We start from the raw sequence: 27,682 nt of genomic DNA, 5'->3' as shown, positions 1-27,682 counted from the left end.
TACACAAAAGTCGCTTCAGTGAAGCCTTTGGAAATCTCCAGTATAGCTGACGCAATTGCTAGCGACAGTGACGAAGTTCATTTGGTCACTGACGAATTTGGTCATGCTGAGGAGTTAGGAGTTCACCGGTGTGTTCTGCCTGAAAGTGAGGAAATTGAGTGCCCCGGTGAATTTGAGAGTTCAAATTCCAACCGTTGTTGCGCCGCGTGCCAGCTGTTGAGTGGATCCTTATCCTGACAATGATAGAATCAGAGAAGGGCATTATGACAATTCATGTCGGGTTGCCCTGGATATAAATAGCCGCCCCCACAACCACTGGTTGGTTGACTACTCCGAGAGAAACTGACACTTGTCATAAGAGAACAACCTATCCTCCGACAATTTTGAGAGAATCCTAAGTGAGGAAAAACCCAGAGCCAAAGTGATTGAGCATCACTGAAGAGATTGATCTGTGTGATCTGACGCCTATTACCTTTGAAGACTGTCATTCTTTCAGACGGTTAAGCGTCAAGTTCTGAGTACACCAAGAGTCATTGTGGTGTGTCGGTGAACAAGTCTGTGAAGGTTTTGGAAGTCTACTTTGAAGACTTACCACAATTGATTGGGCAAGGATTCAGTGACTTTAGCTCAAGAGGAATACGGTGAAGATCGTGTGTCCTCTGAGTTGCGACTCAGCCGCCTAAACTAGATACAGTTGATGCAGCAACTGGAACTGGTCTACAAAATTCCATTGTCTTCATCGAGCCAACCTGGTTTCAAATTCTTCAGCCCTCCCTTACTTTATTCTGCCGCTGATGAATTTGTAATCTATGCTCTGACGAATTTGAACTGAAAAATTTCATCTCGGTATCTTTCATTTCCTCAGTTCATTTTCTTCATGCGTGCATGATTGTATGATTGCATGTTGTTCACTATTACGTATCCTAATTGCATGTACTCTGATTCTATGATGACTTAGTTTCTCCCGTGTTTCTATTTCTCCATTTTGATCTTCGTCAAATTCGTCGGAGTTTGACGAATTTCTAAAAATCTCCCATTCACCCCCTCTGGGAGTAAACCTGCGCTTTCACCGGGGGTACATCCTCCCTTTCAAAAAAAGTTTAGGTGTACGATATGAATTAAGTCCTTGATGCATGTAATGATATTGATTTGATGATGTCAATGTTGATATTTTTTCCCACAGTCTTGGTGAAATTATATGAAGTTTGACTTAAGACAAAACTCAGATGCAAAGAAACAGAGGAAGTATTAGATTATAGTAGGGACACAGACTTGGAGCTCTTGGGTGCCCGTGAACCTTATACGAATAGTAACAAAAAAAACCAGGGAACATAAAGAAATGTGAAATTTTGGGGTATCAAACCTGGTCGATCATTTTACTCGGGTATGAAGTTTCGTGAAGAAATGGCGTGTGTGGTATTCTCGGCAGATAAGTCAAAAAAATCTATTGTATTAAAACACTGTGGGAATGAATCATCGACTGTATTTTCTTCACTAAGGCCAGGTGTGAACTTGTTCTTTTAGACACAGGTGTGGGCTTATTGTGTCTGTGTTCTTTTGATGCTTCGTTATGAGTCAATGAAATCAGCTCGATTCGTATATGCCCGCAAGCTGATTAATGACAACCCATTCAACTTTGACACGAAAGGGCCTACGACATCCCACGTGCGTCCTCCTATTCAGCGCGCTCCGTGCTGGGGGGGTGGGTCACAGTGCGCACCCTTGCTCCCCTCGCACGGCCATTTGGGCCGGCCCATGAGCGGCGGTGGGGCGCCCCCTATTTTTTCTTTTTGTTTTCATTTTTCCTTATTTAAATAATTCAGGATTTAGAAATATTTCCAAATTAAAAAATATTAGATTCAAAAAGTTCGTGGAGCCAAAAAATGTCCCAGAATACAAATAATATTCACGAATTTGAAAAATGTTCCTGATTTCAAAAAATGCGAGTGAATTTGGATATTGATGATAGTTTTCTGAATTTGATGAACATCTTTAACAATTATGGCGAACAAAATTTGAATAGGATCCACATTTTTTTGAGTTAGATGAACAATGTTTTTTGAAAAAATTGATGAACAAATTTTGAATTCCATGATCAAAATTTGAATTTGATAAACATTTTTAGAAATTGATGAATATTTTTCGAAAATGATGAACTAATTGTGAATATGATGAACATATTTTGAATTTTTATGAAAGTTTTTTAAATACAATGAACAAAAAAATGAATTCGATGAACATTCTTTGAATAGGATGAACAAAAAAATGTTCACGAATTTGAAAATAAAATTCGCAAAAACATGTGAAGAAATTAAAGAAAAGAAAAAGGGAAAAAGTAAAATAAAAAACTAAAAAAGAAAAGAAGGAATAAACTATAAAAAAGGTAAAATGGGCCGGCCCATACGACATCCAGAGCTAAAGCACGTGATTCAGTCCACGAAAGTCCACTTCCTCTCCAATCCGACCCACCAGAGCCCAACGGAAAGCTTTCCCTACCTCATCCTCTCGTCATCGTCATCCCCTTCCTTCCTCCTCGCAAAACCAAACCGGAAGCAAACGACAACACGCGAGAAGAAAGGAGAGGACGATGGTGAGGAAGAGGAAGGAGCTGCTGTCGTCGGCGCCATGGCGGACGGGGGAGGCGGAGGAGGACGACGAGGCGTCCAGGATGAGCCGCGAGGGGAAGGTCACCGTCACCAGCAACCCCGGGGAGACGCCCACCATGAACATGCCACGCAGCAAGCGCCCGGACCTCGACCTCGCCGTCGACGACTTCGAGGAGGACGAGATCGACCCCGAGCTGCGCTACTCCTTCCAGCGCAACAGCAGGGTATGGCCCGCCCGCGCCACACACCAATCTCTTCCCTCCCCCTATGCCTCTTCCTTGTTTATTGGTGTTGGGCGATTCGCTCTAGGTGTTCGACGAATTGTGAACTCTCAGAGGCTGCAGTTGTAACAGAAGGAATTTCCTCAGGATTAATTAACAAGTTTAGGGTTCAATCAACTGGTAATGGACCTAATGGTAGTAAAACTGAAACAATAGATTTAGTTTTTTTGGATAGAGGCACTGCAAAACCATCTGAACATTGTTGGCCAAAATTCACAAGATTGCACTTCACCTTTGACTGTCATAACCCTAACCATAATAATTAAGACAAAGGATCAATAGCAACACAATTTTGTAAATTGGATTAAATGAAATAAACAGCCCCACAATTGGCAACTCTTGGTTTCTCTCATATAATGGTTTCCATCTTAATTCAGGTGACCATATTATTTACTCAAGATATCGACAAAAATACTTTTAGTTCATGTAAATAATTTGCCACTGACAAGCACAGTTGTGTAAATGGAAGGCCATGTCCAAGTATCATCTACCCTGCACGGCTTTTATCACAGTTTTTCTTGACTCTTTGCTAACTTGTTCATCATAGTAGTCCTACACATAGAAACAGGGATCATGGGTCGACGCCACATCCCTTGACCTGTGATCGATCACCCCAGTCAAGGGTTAGTGTCAAGTAGGGATCACCATGGGTTGACGGACTTAACACAGCCCAAAACAGTTGCTCTCGATCCCAAATGAGAACTTGCACTATGCAGTCGTCGTTGTGTGTCACTTGGCGCTCCTCATCCTGCTATTACCATGGTGGCACCATGACCGCTCTTGGATGTTGCCCGCCCCTTTCCTGCGCTGAGCGTACCTGTGGTTGCCTTTGATTCTTTGTCAGACAACTACAGCGGTGCTTCAATCTATCGCTGGTGGATGGAGGGGTCAGAAGTGACAGCAGGATGGGTGTTGGTGGGAGCTGAAAGACTGATGGTTAGAATATAACTAACACATGGTGTTCAGGACTTGGTGGTTGAGGGTAAGATGCTAGGGCTGGAGTACGTGAAAATAAGAGAGATGTGTGTGCTGTGCTAGGCCAACCTTTTCCATTTGTTTTACGATTTAGACATTTGATCTTCTATACTTGTTTGCTATATCAAAACTTTTAGCCTCTAAAAATTGGCGTGAGTGAAAAAAAAATGGTACTAGTGATCTCAGTGAAAAAAACTATGTCCTACCATGGCCGTCGACCTGGAATTGTTTGGTTTGTGACCCATCCTCCCAAAGAGGTATACCCCTTGTTGCACCTCAATCCAGAGAGGGGTTGCAAACAGGCGATCCTGATATTGTGCATAAGAACTATCACAGAGATCACCCGCAAAAAAAAAACACTATCACAGAGATATTGACTTCTTATTTGGTAAAAGATAGATATTGTCATTGTGTGTGATTCCTAATACTTCATTCACTTTGTGTGGTCCTAATGTTTCATTCACTTTGAAGTTTATGTAGATGTCTAGACGAATAAGCAAATCAACAAATCCCACCTATCGAGGATAACTGATTTTGAAATGAAGGCATCTTGTACTTACTTTTGTTCGTTGTTGGTTAATTGTCTGATAAGAAGCCCTTTGTTTTGCAGTTTCTGCGGAGAGTTTTCACGGTGGATACACTTGTCAAGCCTCTTCCTCCTGTGATGGCATACAGTGTCTCCCGTAATGTGAACTTTTTCTTCAAGATCTTCACACAGTTCTGGGGTGAGCTCAGTCAATGGCAAGATAGTATTGTATTAACCTGGTTTACACTGATCCTATTCGTTGTTCTGTAGAACGCAATTTAGCATTTCCTCCTAGTGAATAAACTAACTACTCACTGTTATTGATTTCAAGCCACTACATCATCTATTATAGATGTTATTGATATCCTATTCATGTACCAAGAATAAAACCGACTAAATAACATTCTTCTCAAATGCGTCGTGTCACTGATAGCTGATCCGTATTGTGTTAATCTAAATATGTGCCAGATGCCCAGATATCAAGATAACTTTATCTATTTAGTTCACTTATGTAACGTGCCCCTCGTTGTTTTTTCAATTACGACACAATTGCTTATTTCTGCTTTGACTGCATCTCTTGCAGATGAAGAAGGAATTGCCAATGCACAGAGATCCCTTGGACTGGGAAGTGAGGATAGCTCCCGGCGGTTTCGCTGATTACGGACGTGCCATGGAACAAGTTGCTGTGCTAGGCTGTGGAGGACCTATTTATGATTCAGAATACGGGTGTGGTCTGGCTAGTTTTCAGGACTTGTTTATGCTTTACAAGACGGGTGTGGTCTGTCTAATTTTGAAGTTTCATGCATTTTCCACTAGTAAAAATGGTTGCATTATATGCAGAGCTTTGTACTCAGAAAAGTCGTTTGTTTTCGTTTAAATTTGAAAAGATAAAAAGTCAGTGCATGTGCCCAAGTTCCCATATTTTGAAACAGCTTATGGCCCTTCATTGGATGTCATGTTTGCATCCATATCCTCGTTACGCTTAGCTACACCAATCATTGGAGATTCATTTGTCACTCGAGAAAATAGAACTGATGTTCTTGGTAAAAAATAAAGAGGAATAGAAGCCGGCGGGAATCGAAGGACACATCCCTGTTTATAAGGGGAAATGGCTACTGTTTAACAGGTTTGTTTTTCTCAGTCAAACAAAACAAATAGGACCATATCTTCCTCCTTTTTCCTCTTATAACTCTTCCTATGGCAGAAAGCAAATCAACATTTGTTGGACCAGCAAGGCTCCCTAATTAGAAACCATAAACTATGCATCTCTAGGGGGATTGATTTCTGCATGCATAGCCAGGCATTTCTCCTTTGTTCTAACAGACACTGCAACTTGCCAAGCTCTGCATTGGCTGCTTTTGGTGTTCCTAGATTCAGAGCCAAAGGCAGGCAGGCAGGCAGTGGTCCTGGATAGTAGTTTGCTCTCCTCTGCCTTGTGCATTTGCATCATACAAAAGTGGGCTTTTCAGACACCATTGGCGACCGACTTGTAGCAGCCAATTGATGATTACTAAGTACTTGTTGTCATGTCTTAGTACATCCACCATGCAGCATAATAACAAAGACAAAGAGGAGAGAAAATTCAATGCACCATAGCAGACATGAGCAAGTGCTTGCACATTGTGCCACTAGCATATTTCTAGTCCTTCTATTAAGTTTTCTATGTGCCTAGGCATATCATAGACTAGGTATAGGTTTGCATATCATCTCTACCTTAATCTATGTAAAACTTAGATAGGTTGAACATGGTCATTAAATTAACATAACAGTCTTGCTACATCTCAGTCTACTGAGACTTGGTTATGTCTCATTCGATGCTATATCCGATTGAGATCTTTGCAAAATTTTCTGTTTAGTTTTTTCTTTTTCTTTCTTGCAAATTATGTCACATGACTGAGGCTTCGTTAAATCTTAGTCGACTAAGATCTAGCCACACCTTTAACATAAATGCGGCCGCAGACGACAACAACAACAACAAAGCCTTCAGTCCCAAACAGGTTGGTGTACACTAGAGTTGAAATCCATAAGATGTCTAAACCAAGTCATGGTTTTGGCGCGTGGATAGTTAACTTCCATACACCCCTGCCCATAGCTAAATCTTTGGTGATATTCAAGTCCTTCAGATCTCTTTTTACGGACTCCTTCCTTGTCAAGTTTGGTCTACCCCGCCCTCTCTTGACATTATCAGCACGCCTTAATCGTTTGCTATGCAATGGCGCTTCTGTAGGCCTGTGTTGTATATGCTCAAACCATCTTCGACGATGTAGACAAGCTTCTCTGTCCATTGCCGGTTAGCAGATTAAACCGACCAGATATCGTGAACCAAAATATGAAAGGAGTAAAAGTGGCCTAGTTCTTGTGTGATATTGCTCCATAAGATGCTTCGTTAAACTAGAGCCCTAACTACAAGAATCTTGGAGGAATTCGATCATGGATTGCTTCGCGCAGCTGCTGCGCACCTTGGTTATGAAACGAGCGCTAATGCGCTTGTATAGTTTAAGACATAAATATAATATCTGATAAAGGTAACTTTTTCACCCTAGGTAGAAATATAACAGCAATCTGTAGCCGTGAAGCCATGAGCTTAACTTTGGGGATATAAGCAGTATTATTTGCAGCCTGCTTTTAATCTGATGATGTTACATAATATGATTGGCTGGGCTTCATTCTTGATTCTCCAAATTGTTCATTACCATTAGACTCATTTTAATATTTGGATGATTTAAGAGAGGGCCATACTTTTCAAGAGCCAATGCTAATATTCCCTGATTATTTAAGATTGCTGAACTAGTTGCGTATTTGTGACAAAATGCGCTTTACTTGGTATAACTTCAAATATATTCCTTGAAGCAATCTTGTTGTTGATGTCTCTAGTTAGTTATGTATATCTGTAAGGACAGGGCCATGATAGGCAAGATTGCTATCTCAACATAGAGTAGTTTTTAAATTGAGCTTACAGCAGCCACCTAATAAGGCCAAAGAAGCATGAACAGAAACTGACCTACAATAATAACATATCCATGACTAGCCAGGAGCATAGTACTAGTATGCATCTTTAACTACAGTAGCAGCATGTTATGCTGGTGGATTAGAGAACACTGGAAAGAGCTAGCATCTAAAAGGTCTCAAGTGTCATAGGCCAAGCATGTAGCTGGAGGAGATGACATGACAGCAATCTTTCTCTTGGGAATGTCCAATGAGCACTCACTCTCCTTTGCCCTTTCATTAATCAAAAGGCAAATTAATTGGGATCTGTTGAAGCTTTATGCCCCAAACCACTAGCATCTACTATGAAGCATCCCACAAGGAGATGTCTCACCAGGTGGCAGCCTCCCACAGCCCCTCCATTTCACTGATGAATCCAGACTGACATCTGGGAGAAGTGGTTTTTCTTGTTCTCATCTCCATACACCCTTTATGCAAAACCTTGGCTCCAATTTGTCAACCATTGATGTGAAGGTATTCTTGAAGACCAAAGCACAAATTTTATATGTGATGCAGGCAATCAAAGAACTTGCAATCTGAATCAAACGTGAGACAATGGGCTTCTTAAGGCTCACAAGTCTCCAGAATTCAGATTCATGCACACCTTCAAAACCGGGGAAGATGCATTTAGTTTCTAGAACCACTCATGTTTTATTTTCAGCGCATAATGTAGAGATCAAAAGAATTACTTTATATTTATGCCAGGGTTTATTTTTAACGAGGAAACATCGTTTTCGCCAACAAGGTACTATATATTCTCATTCGGAAGAAAAAAGAGCAACTTTCATGTGTCCTCAAGTTTACCCTGTGTTTGCTCTGCTTTGTGTGTGCCAAAAAGAAAATGTTAAGAGGGTGATAGGGATGAAGAATTTTTTGGAGCACTATCAAGTGAGGTGTTTAAAACTGCAAATTGTTGGGTACAGATGCTTTGTCCAACAAAAGAGATGGAAAAGAGGGGTTATTGACATGACACCAAATGAGCATCCTGTTTTGATTAAGCTAGCAAAGCTAGCTATCTTTATAACAAGACATATAGTCGTAAAGCAAACAGAGGAGGAATTCATAGACAGACATTAGCCACCTAATGTTGTGGCAAAGAAGGTCAGCAAATTGTTCTAAAAAAACAGAAAAATGACAATACATCTAGCACTTATCTGATCTCTTTACAATGCGTTTTCTTTGTTCCTCTATTTCCTTAGTCCATCATACTTGTGCCAACAGAACAAATTTACTAGTAATCATTAACACTTGATCTTTTTTTGTATGGAATTTCACTAGTTTGTGCCATACATTTTTGTTGTTGTTGTTGTTGTTGTTGTTGTTGTTGCATCAAAGGTTGACTTCAGAAAGCTCATCCGACCCGGCTGTCATGTCAATTGGACGGTCACGATCGATGTCCGTTCCATGAACCGCCACATGTTTCATCTTGGCGAACTCAATAGAATGGAACACAGTCATGAGGCCAAGTGTAAAGGGTGTACAACATGTGTGCATCGCCACACATGGATTCCAAGGTGCCACACCAACTTTCTTCCCTCCCATCTGTTAGCTTGACCGCCCAAATGCCTCAAACACTGATTGGTAGGGGACGATGTAGGCCTAGAGAGGCAAGTATTATTATTGTGTGGGATGCGAGGGGAGGGGGAAGGGAATTGGTTCTTGCTCCCACTATAAAAACGACGTCTCTAGCCTCACCTGTGGTTTAACCAGGACAGTAGTCTCACATAGAGAGAGCTGCAAGGGTGCAACCGCAGCAACCTCGAAGCTAGTCCAAACTAGTGGAAGGTTGTGTGCAATCCATCTTCTTCTTCGTCTCTCCATCTACTCCTTATCAATCATCCACCCATCCATCCATCATCATCATCATCCATGGCGAGAGGCAAGGTCCAGCTCCGCCGCATCGAGAACCCCGTCCACCGGCAGGTCACCTTCTGCAAGCGCCGAGCGGGGCTCCTCAAGAAGGCCAGGGAGCTTTCCGTCCTCTGTGATGCCGACATCGGCATCATCATCTTCTCCGCGCACGGCAAGCTCTACGACCTCGCCACCACTGGGTATGACTAGCTAGGATATGTACTTCCTCTCAATTCTCTTGATTGAGCGGTTGCTCTCCTTCAACCTCGAGCTCATTCATCTCTTCTTGTCTTCGTCTTGAGCAGAACCATGGACGGGCTGATCGAGAGGTACAAGAGTGCCAGTGGAGAAGGCGTGGCCGCCGACGGCTGCGGCGACCAGAGAGTGGTAATTAAGCTTCTTCTCATGTCCTCTCCTGTTCATGTACAAGTCTAAGTCACACATGGGACTTTTAAGTGGGCATGTCAGTTCTAAAACTTGGTGAAATTCTAAAACTTGACCGTGTTTGTCACTAGGACCCAAAGCAGGAGGCAATGGTGCTGAAACAAGAAATAGACCTTCTGCAGAAGGGACTGAGGTACTCCATCCTGCTTAGACATTTCGCTTTGCTTCTACAGGTCACATTATTTATGCCCAAGTAAACATCACATTAGCTCACAAATGGAGATGAAGTGATATACGTTTCCAGCATGTCTAGTTTATTTCATAAGCACCAACATATTTTATCATTCAAAGCTGCCCTGGCAGTGGCGGACCTTCAACGGGATTTGAGAGGGGCTAAATGAGTCTTGAGTAGAGTTGAAAGGGCAAATCTAGTGTGTTATGTTAAATTTGGCTAAAATAGTTTTAAATATTATGTGTTTACGCAAAGAAATAAATTTGATTTTTTTTGGGGGGGGGGGGGGGGGGCATGGCCCCCTTTGGCCCTCACTAAGTCTGCCACCACACCCTGGTAACCCTGAAATACTCCCTCCGTCCGGAAATACTTGTCGGCAGAATGGATGTATCTAGACGTATTTTAGTTCTAGAAACATTCATTTTTATGCATTTCTGCGACAAGTATTTTCGGACGGAGGGAGTATTTGTTTACTTGCACAGAATCATCTCAAAGCAACACAAACTTGTCTATAAGTAGCACAAACTTAGAGACCTGCTTTTGCTCTTACATTTAGTTGAACTCCATCTCCACCAACCAAACAAAACTATCGATTGAAAGGAAAAGGCTGTGACATGAACATCAAAGTCTTCTAGCTATACTTCGATGAACTCAGAGACTTAATCTTGGCAAAATGAAAACCATGGCAGGTACATTTACGGCAACAGGGCAAATGAGCACATGAATGTTGACGAGCTGAATGCCCTGGAGAGGTACTTGGAGATATGGATGTTCAACATCCGCTCCGCAAAGGTAATTCAACACAAAGCCTATAAATTATTGGAAGATCAACTCTTTTGGGCACCACTAAAACTTTGTTATCTAACAGATGCAGATAATGATTCAAGAGATCCAGGCACTGAAGAGCAAGGCAAGTCAATTAATAACAGTTAACATTTATAAATACCCAAATATCATTGACAATTTGCTGAAAGTAGATTTAGATTCTTTATATGCAGGAGGGCATGTTGAAAGCTGCCAACGAAATTCTCCAGGAAAAGGTACCGATTGTACGTATATTGACACATGGAACTGCAAACTAGATTTTGTGTTGTGTACTGCCGTGCAAGCATGGTTGCTGATACCAAAAAATGTGTTCCTGGTTGCAGATAGTAGAACAGCATGGACTGATCGACGTAGGCATGACTATAGCAGATCAGCAGAATGGGCATTTTAGTACAGTCCCACTGTTAGAGGAGATCACTAACCCACTGACTATACTGAGTGGCTATTCTACTTGTAGGGGCTCAGAGATGGGCTATTCCTTCTGATGGTAATAACGCCTTGAGGGACTATTATTAGTGTGTAATGTGGTGGTTAATACTTAACAAAGCTTGCTTTATGTATGGTTTGCTCTGGTACTACTCTGTAATCTATATAGGCCATATTCCCTCAGGAGTGCCCTTAAGGCCTTAAGTATTGCATTGCACTGTGCTTTTACATTACCTAAAGAACTCTTGAGGAGCTCTCATGTTGCTATTTCACATAATCAAGACCTTTGTTTGTGTGTTGCTTCGAATGTTGAGATGTTGCATACTTATTACCCCTTGAGTAACTTGTTTTTACATGGGCACATTGTTTAGCAAATGTGACATGCAAACAAAAACTGTTAGCATTAGGCATGAGAAACCATGCTGGAAAATCACCAGTATCAGATAATTTGACGAGGCATATTTAAAACCTAGTACCAAGGATAGATCCAGCGGCAGCTGAGTTAGAAAACACAGTCTAATTAAACTCAGGGTAGGTGAATGTGCCTACTTACAGAAGTGTTGATACCTATGAAATGCTGATACAACATAGTTTCTCAGGCAACTAAATGCAGTGACGCTTACAACATGACATAGCATCAAAATAATGACCCAAAGAAACACGCAGTTATCAAGTCAGGATAGCTGGTTCCAGAAATTCTCCTATGCAATTGGAATCATAATCACTTGCAGTAGGAGAGACCAGTATCTGAACCCCAGATCATAATTCCAGGCCTCGAGACCTACACTCATATTCATACTGGAAACGTGAGTGGAAATGGTTTTGGAGAAAGTAGGCATCCCCGATATTATTTTTACTGTCATTGAATACTTACAGGTCATGTGCGAACTGATAGACTGAAAAGTACTGGCATTTAGTTTTCCATAGGTGCAAACATGAACATCGTAGAGAAACTGAGAGCAAACCCATAGTAGAGAAAATAAAATACATTGTCCAGTTGATTGCCAATATGCACCTTATTGGAAAAAGACTAGGAAGTAAAAACTAGAAATCCCAAACTGGAGACATCATTGTCTTGTCAAACCAGTATGCTGAAACAGGCATACGCTTATGCAGAAGTCTTCTTCAGTTCTTCTGGCCTGCTCACAGAAGAAGATTTGCAGCAAGTTTAGAATAATCTTGGAAATGTTTGGCAGCGGAAGTAAACAAAATACTTTCATGCAGGCAATATCATCAACAATGGTGCGTTAGCAAGTACTATCATCAAATTAACAATCATATTTCATCTTATACCTTACCACTACTAATTCACATAAATAGCTTTATGATAAATCCCTAAGATCTTCACATCAACACTACTCGAGATACTATCATATAATGTTCTAGGAGAGCTAAACGGAAACATACAAAACACAATCACACTGCCAGAGTCACTATCATATAATGCTTTAAGAAAGCTAAACAGAAACATCCAAAACTAAATTAAAAAGTGTCATACTGTCACTCAATTACAATCACAATGCCAATCACTGTCATATAATGTTCTAAGAAAAATAAACAGAAATACGCAAAGTTCAATGAGATATTGGCATGCAGCTGTACGCAGCCACTTGACCATGGTAATTCATACTACATGATTCACTCTTATATAATATAATTGTTTTGTGAGAGCTAAACAGAAACATGTCAACCTAAACGAAACACTGTCATGCATTTACTGGACTATGATCAGGTGCAAGTTGATGAGTATCATCATGCTGAAACTGATGCAACCACATCATATCCTTCTAGCGTTCCTAGTTCACTCAGACAACACTTCACCAACACCATATAATTGCAGTCCGAAAACACAATTCACTCAAACGGCATATCATCAATACCACATAATCACAGCCCAAAATCCAAATTCACTCAAGTGGCATAGCATCAACACCTCTCAGTCGAAACTTTTGCATAGGAACCAATGGAATCACTATCATAATGTTGTCTTACAAAGTGGCATGGCATACATGTATAACATGCAACATGCTACCTTTTGGAATTGAGTCACACAATGAGGATAAACAGAAGGAAGTAATATGTGGAATGAAGCCAGAAGAAAGCAACACACCTGAGACCTTGTCCTCCCACCAGTAGATGAACCTGAGGTTGGCCCCCTGCTTGTCCATCTTGTAGAGCTCGTACCAGTGCTCGGCCACCTCCGACCCGAGCACGGCGCCAGTGAGCGCTCCGAACCCGGTCGCCAGCACGACACCTGCAGGCAGGCAGGCAGCCACGGATCAATTCCCCACCGCATCTCGATCAGCCACAGCAGCAACGACGACGCGTGCAAGCCCAGAATCAAGATCGATCGAGAGATTTTCCGTACCGTGCGGGCTCTTGGAGTACTTGAAGGCAACGCCGCCGAGGTGCGCGGCGCCGGCCAGGGCCCCGCCGAGCGCGAACTTCCTGGACTCCCTCAGGGCCTTGAGCTGGAAACGGATCTCCGTAATTTAGAGGGAGGAGGAAGGGAAAGATCGGGATCGGGTTGCGGGAGAGGGCAGGGCAGGGAGATACCTGCGGGCCGTAGACGGGGTCGGAGGCGATGAACTCTTCGACGTCGGCGTCGGACCACTTGGGGAGGGGCTGGTCGCGGCCGTAGACCTTCTTGAAGTAGTCGAGGAAGGCGAAGTTGCGCGCCCAGTGCTGCTTCACGCCCTCAAAGTGCTCGCCGATCCCCATCGCCGCCGCCGCCGCTGCTTCGCTGCGATTCGATCGGTTCCACGGTGAGCCTTTCTCGTTTCTCTCCTTGGGGAAAAGGTTAGAGAAGGAAGGCTAATAAATGGGCTGGCTAAGATCCATATGGGCCAGAATGGTCTACATGAGCTGGCTAGAGAAGGTTAAATGGGCTGGCTACGACCCAGATGGGCTAGAATGGCCTACATGCAACTACGGGGATGAGTTTTTTTCACCTGAGCTTACAAATTGTAGGTCTGTTTGGTTGATGCCTGGGCTTCATGCCAGGCAAAAAATGATGCCTGGTAGCCTGGAGAAAAGGGAAAATATGTCTGGTCAGGCTTGCATGTGCACCTACTGTTTGGTTGAACGCCTTGCCTGACACAAATACGGGATTTCCTATTTGGCGCATATAACCGGCGCCTGAAGCGCTCGCGCGATGGGCCGGCCCAATAGATTTTTTTCTTCTCTGTTTTAATAAGCAAAAATACATGTGTTAGCTGTGATTCGAACCACAGACCTCACACACATAGTACCGTGGGTGATACAACCACGCCAACACACCTGATTTTGTTTAGAATGAACTTTTACTTTCTTTTACCTTTTCCCTTTTTACCTTTTTCTTTTTTTCCTTTTTTCCTTTTTCGTTTTCTGTTTTTTCCTTTTTCTTCTTCCGAGTTCGATGAACTTTTTTTTTCAAATCGATGAACTTTTTTCAGATTTGTGAACTTTTATTCAAATCCGATGAACTTTTTTTGAATCTGATGAACTGTTTTCAAAATCGATGAACTTTTTTTCAAAATTCGATGAACTTTTTCCAAATCCGATGAATTTTTTTCAAATTCGATGAACTTTTTCCGAATTTGATAAACTTTTTTCAAAACCGATGAACTTTTTAACTTTTTTTGAATCTGATGAACTTTTTTTGAATTCAATGAACTTTTTTTGAATCCTTTAAACTTTCTTCGAATTCAATGAACTTTTTTCGAAAATCGATGAACCTTTTTCATTTTTTTGAAACTTTTCTTAAAATTTTGATGAATTTTTTTTGAATTCACTTTTTTTTGAGATAATTTATATTGAGTATATATTAATGTTTTACTGCACGGAATGGTTAAGTAGAACTGTTTTCTTGTAGTAAATAACAAAGCTAGTTTGGTCTAGTGGTTAGTGAGGTGCACCCGCAACAATCCCGTCCTGAGTTCGAAGGCGCCTTCAGCGCTGACTAGGAGCTCCCCACACATACATACACAATAAAAAAAATCAGCATGTCAGGTTGAGTTGACGGCAGTGAGCATGCAAACCATAGATAATCACATGCAGGTGCACTAATTAATCCTGGGTGGCAGGCGTCCAAATTCATCGGCCCGAGCCAGGCTAAGCAAAATGCCTGCCAGGCTATCAGTTCCAGGCCAGGGAGGTATCCGATATTCCAGCGATCCTCATTTTTTATTGCCTTTTCACTTCAACAACGAATCCAGTCCTGAGTGCAAGCGCGTGTTGGGCCGGCCCATGTCAGCGACGCTGCAGGCGCCAGCTCGTTAACGGGCGCCTTCAGCGCTGACTAGGAGCTCCCCACACATACATACACAATAAAAAATCAGCATGTCAGGTTGAGTTGACGGCAGTGAGCATGCAAACCATAGATAATCACATGCAGGTGCACTAATTAATCTCGGGTGGCATTAGCTTGGAAGCCAGGCGTCCAAATTCATCGGCCTGAGCCAGGCTAAGCAAAATGCCTGCTAGGCTATCAGTTCCAGGCCAGGGAGGTATCCGATATTCGAGGCCTCTAACAAAACAATATCCAGGCACATCTCAGGCAAGTCTCAGGCCAGGCAATTGTTCTCCAGGTTTGGAAGCAAACACACCGTGTATTACCTTCATTCCTTAATATAAGACATTGGGCCAGTTTAAAATTATCCAATTGGTAAGTGCCACATGTGTGGCATGAAGCACTCTGGTCCTGACGTTTTTTATAGCTAAAGTTGTCATCCAAAAAGAAAAAAAAACAACCCCCCAGAAAAACTAAAACTTGCCATCCGAAAAATAAATTTGCCATGCTTAACAACTACAGTTGCCATTCTCGCGTCACTAAACTTGCCATCAAAAATGTTCGGAATTGCCATGTGTTCGTGCCACACGTATGCCACTTATCAGGGTCCTAAAATTAAACTAACCCAACGTCTTATATTGAGGAATGGAGGTAACCATTTTTTATGTGGGAGCTTACAAATTGTAGTTGACCACTCAAAAGAATATACAAATCATAGACTTTTTTCTTTTGAAAAATGCCTCTTGGCTCATTTATTGCAATATCGTTACAAGAAGCGTGACAAACATGAGTGGATCACCATCCCAAAATAGACTACACTTTGAATCATAAGCATGCCTTGCGGTAGAATGAGCCACCTTATTGGCACTCCTTGAACAATGTGGGAATGAGACTGTTCAATTATCCGAGCTCTCACAAAACACTCATCTGTAGTTACAGAACATGGGTTAGGACTTCCATATCACCATTGCATAGCTGAATAATATCCAAAGAGTCGGATTCGATGATAACTGGGGAGCACCCTAATTGTTCCAGGAGGGCGAGACCATTTTCCATTGCAAAGGCCTCTGCAGAAGCTGCACTAGCAGTTTGAAATAGCTGAGCAATGACACCTACAACAGCCTCAGCGTGATCATTGTGTAATACAGCACCCGTAGCACCCATACCATCCTCGAAATAAGCAACATCGTTGTTCAGTTTTATAGGATTCGTGGGGAAATTTAGACCATGGTATTTCATGATTCGAACTGATGAGTGATTTGATGAGAAAGCTTGTATAACAGATGCAAACCTAGCTGGGGAGGCCTTCGTTTCTCCATTAACCATCTCCCTTCTTTGCCACCATATGTACCAAGCTTTCACTGCAACTAATTCTTTAACTCGTATGTGACCAGGCACAATAGATTTATTTAGAGGATTGCACATAATTTCCTCAGGGACAATGGATCTCGACTGGTCAGCTGTGAGCGCATGTTCAATTATATAAAAAATGCCAAGGGATTTATATACTTCATGCACATGATTTCATGTGAATAGCATGTGTCTAATATCCTTTGCCCCCGCATGACAAACTGGGCATTGAGTATAACCGGAATGTGCCTCGCCACTAGAATCGTCATGCTAAGGACTGTTCCATGGCGTGCCCTCCAGAAAAAGTTAATACTTTACTAGGAACATCTACCTTCCATAAGATATCCCATACTAGGTTCAGTTTTGCCGAGCCATGACCATTCTCCCTTCTCATTCTATTGCCGGATTGGTAATCTCATTCAGGGTAATAGGCCGAGCGGACAAAGAAAGAGAAGTACTTTGTGTTTGTTCCACGCGATGAAATCATTTGCCATATATATGCTCATTCAATGAATTTTTTAGAATCCTTTCAGCATCAATTGAATGAAATGTGTCTCTAATCAAAGGTTCATCCCATCTTCTGTTGGAAATATACCCTAGAGGCAATAATAAAATGGTTATTATTATATTTCTTTGTTCATGATAATTGTATATTGTTCATGCTATAATTGTATTATCCGGAAATCGTAATACATGTATGAATACATAGACCACAACAAGTCCCTACTGAGCCTCTAGTTGACTAGCTCGTTGATCAACAGATAGTCATGGTTTCCTGACTATGGACATTGGATGTCATTGATAACGGGATCACATCATTAGGAGAATGATGTGATGGACAAGACCCAATCCTAAGCATAGCACAAAGATCATGTAGTTCGTTTCGTTAGAGCTTTTCCAAATGTCAAGTATCATTTCCCTAGACCATGAGATTGTGCAACTCCCGGATGCCGTAGGAGTGCTTCGGGTGTGCCAAACGTCACAACGTAACTGGGTGACTATAAAGGTGCACTACGGGTATCTCCGAAAGTGTCTGTTGGGTTGGCACGAATCGAGACTGGAATTTGTCACTTTGTAAGACGGAGAGGTATCTCTGGGCCCACTCGGTAATGCATCATCATAATGAGCTCAATGTGACCAAATATCTGGTCACGGGATCATGCATTACGGTACGAGTAAAGTGACTTGCCAGTAATGAGATTGAACGAGGTATTGGGATACCGACGATCGAGTCTCGGGCAAGTAACGTACCGATTGACAAAGGGAATTGTATACGGGATTGATTGAATCCTCGACATCGTGGTTCATCCAATGAGATCATCGAGGAGCATGTGGGAGCCAACATGGGTATCCAGATCCCGCTGTTGGTTATTGACCAGAGAGGCGTCTCGGTCATGTCTGCATGTCTCCCGAACCCGTAGGGTCTACACACTTAAGGTTCGATGACGATAGGGTTGTAGAGATATGAGTATGCAGTAACCCGAAAGTTTTTCGGAGTCCTGGATGAGATCCCGAACGTCACGAGGAGTTCCGGAATAGTCCAGAGGTGAAGAATTATATATAGGAAGTCAGGTTTCGGCCATCGGGAAAGTTTCGGGGGTCACCGGTATTGTACCGGGACCACCGGAAGGGTCCCGGGGGTCCATCGGGTGGGGCCACCTATCCTGGAGGGCCCCATGGGCTGAAGTGGGAGGGGAACCAGCCCCTGGTGGGCTGGTGCGCCCCTCCTGGGCCCCCCTGCGCCTAGGGTTTCCAACCCTAGGGGTGGGGGCGCCTCTGTTGGGGAACGTAGCAGAAATTCAAAATTTTCCTACGTGTCACCAAGATCTATCTATGGAGAAACCAGCTACGAGTAGAAGGAGAGTGCATCTACATACCCTTGTAGATCGCTAAGCGGAAGCGTTCAAGTGAACGGGGTTGATGGAGTCGTACTCGTCGTGATTCAAATCACCGATGATCCTAGTGCCGAACGGACGGCACCTCCGCGTTCAACACACGTACAGCCCGGTGACGTCTCCCACGCCTTGATCCAGCAAGGAGAGAGGGAGAGGTTGAGGAAGACTCCATCCAACAGCAGCACAACGGCGTGGTGGTGGAGGAGGAGCGTGGCAATCCAGCAGGGCTTCGCCAAGCACCATGGGAGAGGAGGAGTAGGAAGAGAGGTAGGGCTGTGCCAGAACTTCGTGTATAGCTCCCATGCGCCTCCCCACTATATATAGGGGTGGAGGGGCTGGTTTCTTGCTCTCCAAGTCCATTGGGGCGTTGGCCAAGGTGGGAGGAAAGAAATCTCATTATTTCCTTCCCCACCGATTGTTATCCCCCTTTTTAGGGATCTTGATCTTATCCCTTCGGGATATGATCTTATTCCTTCTAAGGGGGGATCTTGGTGCGCCTTGACAAGGGGTGTGGGGCCTTGCCCCCACTACCCACGTCCATGTGGGTCCCCCCATGCAGGTGGGCCCCACTCCGGAACCTTCTAGAACCTTCCCGGTACAATACCGAAAAATCCCGAACATTTTCCGGTGGCCAAAATAGGACTTCCCATATATAAATCTTTACCTCCGGACCATTCCGGAACTCCTCGTGACGTCCGGGATCTCATCCGGGACTCCGAACAACATTCGGTAACCACATACAAACTTCCTTTATAACCCTAGCGTCATCGAACCTTAAGTGTGTAGACCCTACGGGTTCGGGAGACATGTAGACATGACCGAGACGTTCTCCGGTCAATAACCAACAGCGGGATCTGGATACCCATGATGGCTCCCACATGTTCCACGATGATCTCATCGGATGAACCACGATGTCAAGGACTTAATCAATCCCGTATTCAATTCCCTTTGTCTATCGGTATGTTACTTGCCCGAGATTCGATCGTCGGTATCCAATACCTTGTTCAATCTCGTTACCGGCAAGTCACTTTACTCGTTCCGTAACACATCATCCCGTGATCAACTCCTTGGTCACATTGCGCATATGATGATGTCCTACCGAGTGGGCCCAGAGATACCTCTCCGTTTACACGGAGTGACAAATCCCAGTCTCGATCCGCATAAAACAATAGATACTTTCGGAGATACCTGTAGTGCACCTTTATAGTCACCCAGTTACGTTGTGACGTTTGATACACCCAAAGCACTCCTACGGTATCCAGGAGTTACACGCTCTCATGGTCGAAGGAAGAGATACTTGACATTGGCAAAGCTCTAGCAAATGAACTACACGATCTTTTGTGCTAGTCTTAGGATTGGGTCTTGTCCATCACATCATTCTCCTAATGATGTGATCCTGTTATCAATGACATCCAATGTCCATAGCCCGGAAACCATGACTATCTGTTGATCACAACGAGCTAGTCAACTAGAGGCTCACTAGGGACATATTGTGGTCTATGTATTCACACGTGTATTATGATTTCCGGATAATACAGTTATAGCATGAATAAAAGACAATTATCATGAACAAGGAAATATAATAATAATACTTTTATTATTGCCTCTAGGGCATATTTCCAACAGTCTCCCACTTGCACTAGAGTCAATAATCTAGTTCACATCGCCATGTGATTAACACTCACAGGTCACATCGCCATGTGACTAATACCCAAGAGTTTACTAGAGTCAGTAGTCTAGTTCACATCACTATGTGATTAACACTCAATGAGTTTTATGTTTGATCATGTTGCTTGTGAGAGAGGTTTTAGTCAACGGGTCTGAACCTTTCAGATCCGTGTGTGCTTTACAAATCTCTATGTCATCTCCTAGATGCAGCTACCACGCTCTATTTGGAGCTATTCCAAACAACTATTCTACTTGGAGCTATTCTAAATTATTGCTCCATTATATGTATCCGGTCTCTCTACTCAGAGCTATCCGGATAGGTGTCAAGCTTGCATCGTCGTAACCTTTACGACGAACTCTTTTACCACCTCCATAATCGAGAAAATTCCTTAGTCCACTAGTTACTAAGGATAACTTTGACCGCTGTCCTGTGAGCCATTCTTGGATCACTCTTGTACCCCTTGACTAACTCATGGCAAGGCACACTTCAGGTGCGGTACACAGCATAGCATACTGAAGAGCCTACGTCTTAAGCATCGGGGACGACCTTCGTCCTTTCTCTCTATTCTGCCGTGGTCGAGCTTTAAGTCTTAACTTCGTACCTTACAACTCAGGCAAGAACTCCTTCTTTGACTGGTCCATCTTGAACACCTTCAAGATCATGTCAAGGTATGTGCTCATTTGAAAGTATTATTAAGCATTTTGATCTATCCTTATAGATCTTGATGCTCAATGTTCAAGTAGCTTAATCCAGGCTTTCCATTGAAAAACACTTTCAAAATAACCCTATATGCTTTCCAGAAATTCTACGTCATTTCTGATCAACAATATGTCAACAACATATACTCATCAGAAATTCTATAGTGCTCCCACTCACTTCTTTGGAAATACAAGTTTCTCATAAACTTTGTACAAACCCAAAATTTTTGATCATCATCAAAGCATACATTCCAACTCCGAGATGCTCACTCCAGTCCTTAGAAGGATTGCTGGAGCTTTGCATACTTATTAGCATCTTTCGGGATTGACAAAACCTTCCGGTTGTATCACATAGAACCTTTCCTCATTAAAATCGTCGAGGAAACAATGTTTTGACATCCTATCTGCAAGATTTCATAAATAATGCAGTAATCGCTAATATAATTCCAACAGACTCTTAGCATCGCTACGAGTGAGAAAATCTCATCGTAGTCAACTCCTTGAACTTGTCGGAAAACATCTTAACGACAAGTCGAGCTTTCTTAATGGTGACATTTACCATCATTGTCCGTCTTCCTTTTGAAATCCATCTGTACTCATTAGCCTTACGACCATCGAGCCGTTCTGCCAAAGTCTACACTTTGTTTTGATACATGGATCCTCTCTCGGATTTTATGGCCTCAAGCCATTTATCGGAATCCGGGCCCACCATCGCTTCTCCATAGCTCGTAGGTTCATTGTTGTCTATCAAAGTCCATGCTTTGTTTTGATATATGGATACTATCTCGGATTTCATGGCTTCTAACCATTTGTCGGAATTCAGGCCCACCATCGCTTCTCCATAGCTCGTAGGTTCATTGTTGTCTAGCAACATGACTTCCAAGACAGGATTACATACCACTCTGAAGTAGTACGCATCCTTGTCATCCCACGAGGTTTGGTAGTGACTTGATCCGAAGTTTCATGATCAATATCATAAGCTTCCACTTCAATTGGTGTAGGTGCCACAGGAACAACTCCTTGTGCCCTGTCACACACTAGTTGAAGAGACGGTTCAATAACCTCATCAAGTCTCCACCATCCTCCCACTCAATTCTTTCGAGAGAAACTTTTCCTCGAGAAAGGACCCGATTCTAGAAACAATCCATATTGCTTTCGGATCTGAATTAGGAGGTATACCCAACTGTTTTGGGTTTCCTATGAAGATGCATTTTATCCTCTTTGGGTTTGAGCTTATCAACCTGAAACTTTTTCATATAAGCGTCGCAGCCCCAAACTTTTAAGAAACGACAACTTAGGTTTCTCTAAACCATAATTCATACGGTGTCATCTCATCGGAATTACGTGGTGCCCTATTTAAAGTGAATGTGGTTGTCTCTAATGCCTAACCCATGAACGATAGTGGTAATTCGATAAGAGACATCATGGTACGCACCATATCCAATAGGGTGCAACTATGATGTTCGGACACACCATCACATTATGGTGTTCCAGGCGGTATTAATTGCGAAACAATTTCCACAATGTCTTAATTGTGTGCCAAAACTCGTAACTCAGATATTCATCTCTATGATCATATCATAGACATTTTATCCTCTTGTCACAATGATCTGCTACTTCACTCTGAAATTACTTGAACCATTCAATAATTCAGACTTGTGTTTCATCAAGTAAATATACTCAACATTTACTCGAATCATCTGTGAAGTAAGAACATAATGATATTCACTGCATGCCTCAGCACTCATTCGACTGCACACATCAAAATGTGTTACTTCCAACAAGTTGCTATCTTGTTCCATCTTACTGAAAATGAGGCTTTTCAGTCATCTTGCCCATGTGGTATGATTTGCATATCTCAAGTGATTCAAAATCAAGTGAGTCCGAACGATCCATTTGCATGGAGTTTCTTCATGCATATACACCAATAGACATGGTTCGCATGTCTCAAACTTTTCAAAAACGAGTGAGTCCAAAGATCCATCAACATGGAGCTTCTTCATGCGTTTTATACCATTATGACTTACATGGCAGTGCCACAAGTAAGTGGTACTATCATTACTATCTTATATCTTTTGGCATGAAAATGTGTATCACTACGACCGAGATTCAATAAACCATTCCTTTAGGTGCAAGACCATTGAAGGTATTATTCAAAAATAGAGTAACCATTATTCTCCTTAAATGAATAACCGTATTGCGATAGACATAATCCAATCATGTCTATGCTCAACGCAAACACCAATCTCGGTGGTAGAGGGAGCGTGCGATGCTTGATCATATCAACCTTGGAAACACTTCCAACATATATCGTCAGCTCACCTTTAGCTAGTCTCCGTTTATTCCGTAGCTTTTATTTCGAGTTACTAACACTTAGCAACCGAACCGGTATCCAATACCCTGGTGCTACTAGGAGTACTAGTAAAGTACACATTAACATAATGTATATCCAATATACTTCTATCGACCTTGCCAGCCTTCTCATCTACCAAGTATCTAGGGTAATGCTGCTCCAGTGGTTGTTCCCCTTATTACAGAAGCACTTAGTCTCGGGTTTGGGTTCAACCTTGGGTTTCTTCACTAGAGCAGCAGCTGAATTGCCGTTTCATGAAGTATCCCTTTGTTCCCTTGCCCTTCTTGAAACTAGTGGTTTCACCAACCATCAACAATTGATGCTCCTTCTTGATTTCTACTTTCGCGGTGTCAAACATCATGAATATTTCAAGGATCATCATATCTATCCCTGATATGTTATAGTTAATCACGAAGCTCTAGCAGCTTGGTGGCAATGACTTTGGGGAAACATCACTATCTCATCTGGAGGATCAACTCCCACTCGATTCAAGTGATTGTTGTGCTCAGACAATCTGAGCACAAGCTCAACGATTGAGCTTTTCTCCCTTAGTTTGCAGGCTAAGAAAATCGTCGGAGGTCTTATACCTCTTGACGTGGGCACGAGCCTGAAATCCCAATTTCAGCCCTCGAAACATCTCATATGTTCCGCGACGTTTCGAAAACGTCTTTGGTGCCTCTACTTAAACCATTTAATTGAACTATCACGTAGTTATCAAAACGTGTATGTCCGATGTTCGCAACATCGACAAACGACGTTGGGGTTCAGCACACTGAGCGGTGCATTAAGGACATAAGCTTTCTACTGATCGCATAATCGCTACTATCAACTTTCAACTATATTTTCTCTAGGAACATATCTAAACAGTGGAACTAAAGCGTGAGCTACGACATAATTTGCAAAAGGTCTTTTGACTATGTTCCGGATAATTAAGTTCATCTTATGAACTCCCACTTAGATAGACATCCCTCTGGTCATCTAAGTGATTACATGATCCGAGTCAACTAGGCCGTGTCCGATCATCACGTGAGACGGACTAGTCATCATCGGTGAACATCTTCATGTTGATCGTATCTACTATACGACTCATGCTCGACCTTTCGGTCTCCGTGTTCCGAGGCCATGTCTGTACATGCTAGGCTCGTCAAGTTAACCCTAAGTGTTTTCGCTGTGTAAAACTGTCTTACACCCGTTGTATGTGAACGTAAGAATCCATCACGCCCGATCATCATGTGGTGCTTAGAAGCGACGAACTGTAGCAACGGTGCACAGTTAGGGGAGAACACTTCTTGAAATTGTTGTAAGGGATCATCTTATTTACTACCGTCGTTCTAAGCAAACAAGATGCATAAACATGATAAACATCACATGCAATCAAATAGAGTAGTGACATGATATGGCCAATATCATATAGCTCCTTTGATCTTCATCTTCGGGGCTCCATGATCATCTTGTCACCGGCATGACACCATGATCTCCATCATCATGATCTCCATCATCGTGTCTTCATGAAGTTGTCACGCCAACGACTACTTCTACTTCTATGACTAACGCGTTTAGCAATAAAGTAAAGTAGTTTACATGGCGTTCTTCAATGACACGCAGGTCATACAATAAATAAAGACAACTCCTATGGCTCCTGCCGGTTGTCATACTCATCGACATGCAAGTCGTGAATCCTATTACAAGAACATGATCAATCTCATACATCACATATATCATTCATCACATCCTTTTGGCCATATCACATCACATAGCATACCCTGCAAAAACAAGTTAGACGTCCTCTAATTGTTGTTTGCATGTTTTACGTGGCTGCTATGGGTTTCTAGCAAGAACGTTTCTTACCTACGCAAAACCACAACGTGATATGCCAATTGCTATTTACCCTTCATAAGGACCCTTTTCATCGAATCCGTTCCGACTAAAGTGGGAGAGACTGGCACCCGCTAGCCACCTTATGCACCAAGTGCATGTCAATCGGTGGAACCTGTCTCACGTAAGAGTACGTGTAAGGTCGGTCCGGGCCGCTTCATCCCACAATACCGTCGAAACAAGATTGGACTAGTAACGGTAAGCATATTGAACAACATCAACGCCCACAACTACTTTGTGTTCTACTCGTGCAAAGAATCTACGCAATAGACCTAGCTCATGATGCCACTGTTGGGGAACGTAGCAGAAATTCAAAATTTTCCTACGTGTCACCAAGATCTATCTATGGAGAAACCAGCTACGAGTAGAAGGAGAGTGCATCTACATACCCTTGTAGATCGCTAAGCGGAAGCATTCAAGTGAACGGGGTTGATGGAGTCGTACTCGTCGTGATTCAAATCACCGATGATCCTAGTGCCGAACGGACGGCACCTCCGCGTTCAACACACGTACAGCCCGGTGACGTCTCCCACGCCTTGATCCAGCAAGGAGAGAGGGAGAGGTTGAGGAAGACTCCATCCAACAGCAGCACAACGGCGTGGTGGTGGAGGAGGAGCGTGGCAATCCAGCAGGGCTTCGCCAAGCACCATGGGAGAGGAGGAGTAGGAAGAGAGGTAGGGCTGTGCCAGAACTTCGTGTATAGCTCCCATGCGCCTCCCCACTATATATAGGGGTGGAGGGGCTGGTTTCTTGCCCTCCAAGTCCATTGGGGCGTTGGCCAAGGTGGGAGAAAAGAAATCTCATTATTTCCTTCCCCACCGATTGTTATCCCCCCTTTTTAGGGATCTTGATCTTATCCCTTCGGGATATGATCTTATTCCTTCTAAGGGGGGATCTTGGTGCGCCTTGACAAGGGGTGTGGGGCCTTGCCCCCACTACCCACGTCCATGTGGGTCCCCCCATGCAGGCGGGCCCCACTCCGGAACCTTCTAGAACCTTCCCGGTACAATACCGAAAAATCCCGAACATTTTCCGGTGGCCAAAATAGGACTTCCCATATATAAATCTTTACCTCCGGACCATTCCGGAACTCCTCGTGACGTCCGGGATCTCATCCGGGACTCCGAACAACATTCGGTAACCACATACAAACTTCCTTTATAACCCTAGCATCATCGAACCTTAAGTGTGTAGACCCTACGGGTTCGGGAGACATGTAGACATGACCGAGACGTTCTCCGGTCAATAACCAACAGCGGGATCTGGATACCCATGATGGCTCCCACATGTTCCACGATGATCTCATCGGATGAACCACGATGTCAAGGACTTAATCAATCCCGTATTCAATTCCCTTTGTCTATCGGTATGTTACTTGCCCGAGATTCGATCGTCGGTATCCAATACCTTGTTCAATCTCGTTACCGGCAAGTCACTTTACTCGTTCCGTAACACATCATCCCGTGATCAACTCCTTGGTCACATTGCGCATATGATGATGTCCTACCGAGTGGGCCCAGAGATACCTCTCCGTTTACACGGAGTGACAAATCCCAGTCTCGATCCGCATAAAACAATAGATACTTTCGGAGATACCTGTAGTGCACCTTTATAGTCACCCAGTTACGTTGTGACGTTTGATACACCCAAAGCACTCCTACGGTATCCAGGAGTTACACGCTCTCATGGTCGAAGGAAGAGATACTTGACATTGGCAAAGCTCTAGCAAATGAACTACACGATCTTTTGTGCTAGTCTTAGGATTGGGTCTTGTCCATCACATCATTCTCCTAATGATGTGATCCCGTTATCAACGACATCCAATGTCCATAGCCCGGAAACCATGACTATCTGTTGATCACAACGAGCTAGTCAACTAGAGGCTCACTAGGGACATATTGTGGTCTATGTATTCACACGTGTATTATGGTTTCCGGATAATACAGTTATAGCATGAATAAAAGACAATTATCATGAACAAGGAAATATAATAATAATACTTTTATTATTGCCTCCAGGGCATATTTCCAACAGCCTCCACCTGGCTTGGGGGGCAAGTTTCCCCCCTGGTTGTCGCCCCCCCCTTGGAGATTGCATCTCCTAGGGCCGGCGCCCCCTAGGGGGCCTATATAAAGAGGGGGGAGGGAGGGCAGCCGCACCCCAAGTCTTGGCGCCTCCCTTCCCCCTGCTACACCTCTCCCTCTCGCAGAAGCTCGGCGAAGCTCTGCCGTGATCATCGCTGCATCCACCACCACGCCGTCGTGCTGCTGGATCTTCATCAACCTCTTCTTCCCCCTTGCTGGATCAAGAAGGAGGAGACGTCTTCCCAACCGTACATGTGTTGAACGTGGAGGTGCCATCCGTTCGGCGCTAGGATCTCCGGTGATTTGGATCACGACGAGTACGACTCCCTCAACCCCGTTCTCTTGAACGCTTCCGCACGCGATCTACAAGGGTATGTAGATGCACTCCCCTCTCGTT

At 43.3% G+C, this 27,682-nt stretch overlaps 3 protein-coding genes across 6 annotated transcripts; 2 read left to right on the top strand and 1 right to left on the bottom strand.

Annotated features, from left to right (window-relative positions):
- Positions 1-2,512: 2,512 nt before the first annotated feature.
- On the top strand, positions 2,513-5,286 carry LOC123160858 (uncharacterized). The gene is made up of 3 exons (XM_044578709.1): positions 2,513-2,830; positions 4,473-4,587; positions 4,972-5,286. Exons 1-3 carry the CDS (start codon positions 2,588-2,590, stop codon positions 5,043-5,045), a joined length of 432 nt encoding a protein of 143 aa, XP_044434644.1. The 5' UTR covers positions 2,513-2,587; the 3' UTR covers positions 5,046-5,286.
- A 3,747-nt stretch (positions 5,287-9,033) lies between these two features.
- LOC780642 (MADS-box transcription factor 26) lies at positions 9,034-11,398 on the top strand. Of its 4 annotated transcripts, none has more exons than XM_044577254.1 (7): positions 9,034-9,424; positions 9,530-9,611; positions 9,740-9,801; positions 10,530-10,632; positions 10,709-10,750; positions 10,824-10,889; positions 10,989-11,398. In XM_044577254.1, the coding sequence occupies exons 1-7, from the start codon at positions 9,243-9,245 to the stop codon at positions 11,148-11,150; spliced, it is 699 nt and encodes a 232-aa protein (XP_044433189.1). In that variant the 5' UTR covers positions 9,034-9,242; the 3' UTR covers positions 11,151-11,398. The 4 variants fall into 4 exon arrangements, with proteins under 4 accessions (XP_044433189.1, XP_044433191.1, XP_044433190.1 ...); XM_044577256.1 differs by having other exon boundaries at positions 9,036-9,424; positions 10,839-10,889; XM_044577255.1 differs by having other exon boundaries at positions 9,036-9,424; positions 10,824-10,880.
- Positions 11,399-11,908: 510 nt separating this feature from the next.
- LOC123159422 (succinate dehydrogenase subunit 6, mitochondrial) lies at positions 11,909-13,931 on the bottom strand. The gene is made up of 4 exons (XM_044577258.1): positions 13,648-13,931; positions 13,460-13,562; positions 13,202-13,345; positions 11,909-12,230 (listed from the first exon to the last, which is right to left on the bottom strand). The coding sequence occupies exons 1-4, from the start codon at positions 13,810-13,812 to the stop codon at positions 12,217-12,219; spliced, it is 426 nt and encodes a 141-aa protein (XP_044433193.1). The 5' UTR covers positions 13,813-13,931; the 3' UTR covers positions 11,909-12,216.
- Positions 13,932-27,682: the final 13,751 nt, after the last annotated feature.

This window comes from Triticum aestivum, chromosome 7B (genome assembly GCF_018294505.1).
Source record: "Triticum aestivum cultivar Chinese Spring chromosome 7B, IWGSC CS RefSeq v2.1, whole genome shotgun sequence".
NCBI classification, from domain to species: domain Eukaryota; kingdom Viridiplantae; phylum Streptophyta; class Magnoliopsida; order Poales; family Poaceae; genus Triticum; species Triticum aestivum.
The sequence above is the reverse complement of the archived record's forward strand: the minus strand, read 5'-3'. Positions and strand labels throughout refer to the sequence as shown.